Source organism: Apodemus sylvaticus, chromosome 15, assembly GCF_947179515.1.
Source record: "Apodemus sylvaticus chromosome 15, mApoSyl1.1, whole genome shotgun sequence".
In the NCBI taxonomy this organism is placed as follows: Eukaryota; Metazoa; Chordata; class Mammalia; order Rodentia; family Muridae; genus Apodemus; species Apodemus sylvaticus.
This window is the reverse complement of record NC_067486.1, coordinates 6522532-6524734: the sequence shown is the minus strand read 5'-3', so window position 1 is coordinate 6524734 and position 2203 is coordinate 6522532. Positions and strand designations below refer to the sequence as shown.

At 51.9% G+C, this 2203-nt stretch overlaps 1 protein-coding gene across 6 annotated transcripts in view; it reads left to right on the top strand.

The window, feature by feature from the left end:
- The first annotated feature begins 850 nt into the window (after positions 1 to 850).
- The window catches only part of Son (SON DNA and RNA binding protein), a 32310-nt gene continuing 30957 nt past the window's right edge, over positions 851 to 2203 (top strand). For 4 of the 6 annotated variants that reach the window (XM_052159132.1, XM_052159133.1, XM_052159134.1 and 1 more), the window contains exon 1: positions 852 to 989. In XM_052159132.1, coding sequence (XP_052015092.1) covers positions 913 to 989 — 77 coding nt within the window. In that variant the 5' untranslated portion in view covers positions 852 to 912. Of the gene's footprint in view, positions 990 to 2203 lie in introns of all 6 variants that reach the window. The other 2 variants (XM_052159137.1, XM_052159138.1) reach the window with 1 other exon arrangement.

The window sequence follows — 2203 nt, the reverse complement described above, 5'->3', positions numbered from 1 at the left end:
CCCCGATGGGCTCTGCTGCTTATTGGCCGGCCCGCCAGGGTCCCCCGCCCGCGAGGCGATCCGTGGGGGTTCCTCCCACCCAAGGGTGCGGTCGGAACCTGCCGCCTAGCCGGGCTCGGAACCCCTGGTACCACGATTAGAGCCGATGCTTGTCGGGGGGTGCCACATAAGGTTCCTCCGTTTACCCCCAGAGCTTCCTGCACTGGGGGCAGAGCCAAGGCTGCCTAATTGTGGCTGCTAACCGAGCGCCAGAGCGGACCGGCTAGGGCAGGACTCCGGTTGAGTCCAAGTGCACCCCGTTTAGAACGCAGCTCGCGCAGCCTCCAGCCATTGCTAAAAAATACGCGAGGCCGGCTATAGGGAATATCGAGACAGAATGGGCATTGCGCCTTTCCACTTCTCAGGGGGACGCGGGATGGGGATTTCTTTCTCGTGCACGTCTTCCTGACCAAAGTAAACTTGGCGCTTGCAACGAAAGCGTTAAAGCTCCGCGCCACCACAACCTGAGGCTTTCCTTGTCCCCCTTTTTCATGGCCTCTAGTCTCAGGCATTTACTCGCTACAGAAAGCCTCCTAGAAGTCCCCGCGGGCTGAGGGGATCAACAGACGAAGGTGTCGCGGTCGTCTCGGGAGCGACTTCTCCTGTAATGGCGCCTGCGTCAAACACTAACATGGCGGACTAGTTCGTGCGCGGCGCAAACGTCAGCACCTCTACCCCGGCGGCTCAGAAACAGCGGAGGAGAGCGGGCCGGTGTTCGCTGATTGGCTCGTGGGTGGAGCGAGCCCGTGCGGTCGCTCCCTCACGAGCCAATAAGGAAAGGGATAAAAGGAATTGGCCGCTGCGCCTCCTCCCGAGGCATGCTGGGAGCCTGGAGGACTAGCGAGGAGGAGTTGAGAGAACGGAGCGGACGCCATGGCGGCCGACATCGAGCAGGTTTTTAGGTCTTTCGTGGTCAGTAAATTCCGGGAAATACAACAGGAGCTTTCCAGGTAAACGCTTCCCAGACTTTTCTGCTCCTCGCGGGCTGTTAGGGCTTCGTCTATCCTCCCGTGGCATCTTTCACGGAGACGCCGTCGTTTCTCGGCTCAGGCCCCGCTACGGCCCCGCCTGGGCCTGGGATCCATTTTCCGGGCCATCACCCCCCCCCCCCCTCAGTCCTCCGCTCGTTCCTCTCGAGAAAGATTGCCTCTTCCGCGGTGTCGCACACGCGGTTTCTTTCTTCGAGTTAGTACGTTAACACCTTTCTCTGGTTTGGACACCCCCTACCCTCCAGCTACTCGGAGGCCCGGCGTCCGCCAGAGACGGGCCTAGTTCCTTTCCCAGCTCCTCCTCCGCCGCCGCCTTTCCCCTCCCCCTCCCCGCCTCCGCGCATTTCGCCGGCCGGTGTCTATGGCCGGAAAGGGTCTCTAACGGCCGCTTCTTGGGTAATCTTAAAACTTCTTTATTATTGTTCGCTTCGGATCGTTTGGCCACTGGAGTCTATTAGACGATCCGGGCCCCAGTTAGTGCTCTGTGCTTTAGACCGGATAGCACTCTTTTCACAGTTGTAAACTAAAACATCACAGTTCGACATAAGACACTACCACTAGATAAAATATTCGACAGGATTAAAGAAGGCGGCTTTGACACTACTGGATGCTTAATTTTACTGAGTAGAAAGTGGAGTATGTGTTATTTTTCTTGCTACTCCGACCTAATGGACGGGATTTTGTCACTGCCAGTAGACTTCAGAGTCGAGCCTTGCTTCTCAAAATTTCATGTTGAAGAGATCTCCCTAGTTGTTTACTTAGGAAAATAGTGTGGGTCGTGTTGATTTCTTTTATAGATTGTTTTGTATAAAACGACCCTTTCTTTAAAACGTGGTAGGAAAGATAAGTAAATATTCAGAGGTAAATTTTTTACGTTTTTTTTTTTTTTTTTTACAAATGGTGTGAGTTGAGAACAGAGCAATATGTGAGTTAGAAAAATCAGCTAATGAACAGTTGTAAATTATATACCCAAATTACCTAAGACTATGGAAAGACTAATATTATTAATAATATTTTATTGCAGAAATTGTCGTTTTTTCCCAGAAAGGGTGTTCTATTTGTTTTCTGTTTTCTTTTTTTCCTTTTTTTTTTTTTTTTTTTTTTTTTTTTTGTGGACAGGCTCTAATGTCACAGCTTAGAACCTAGCCTTGTAGCTGAAACTGACGTGTTGTCAT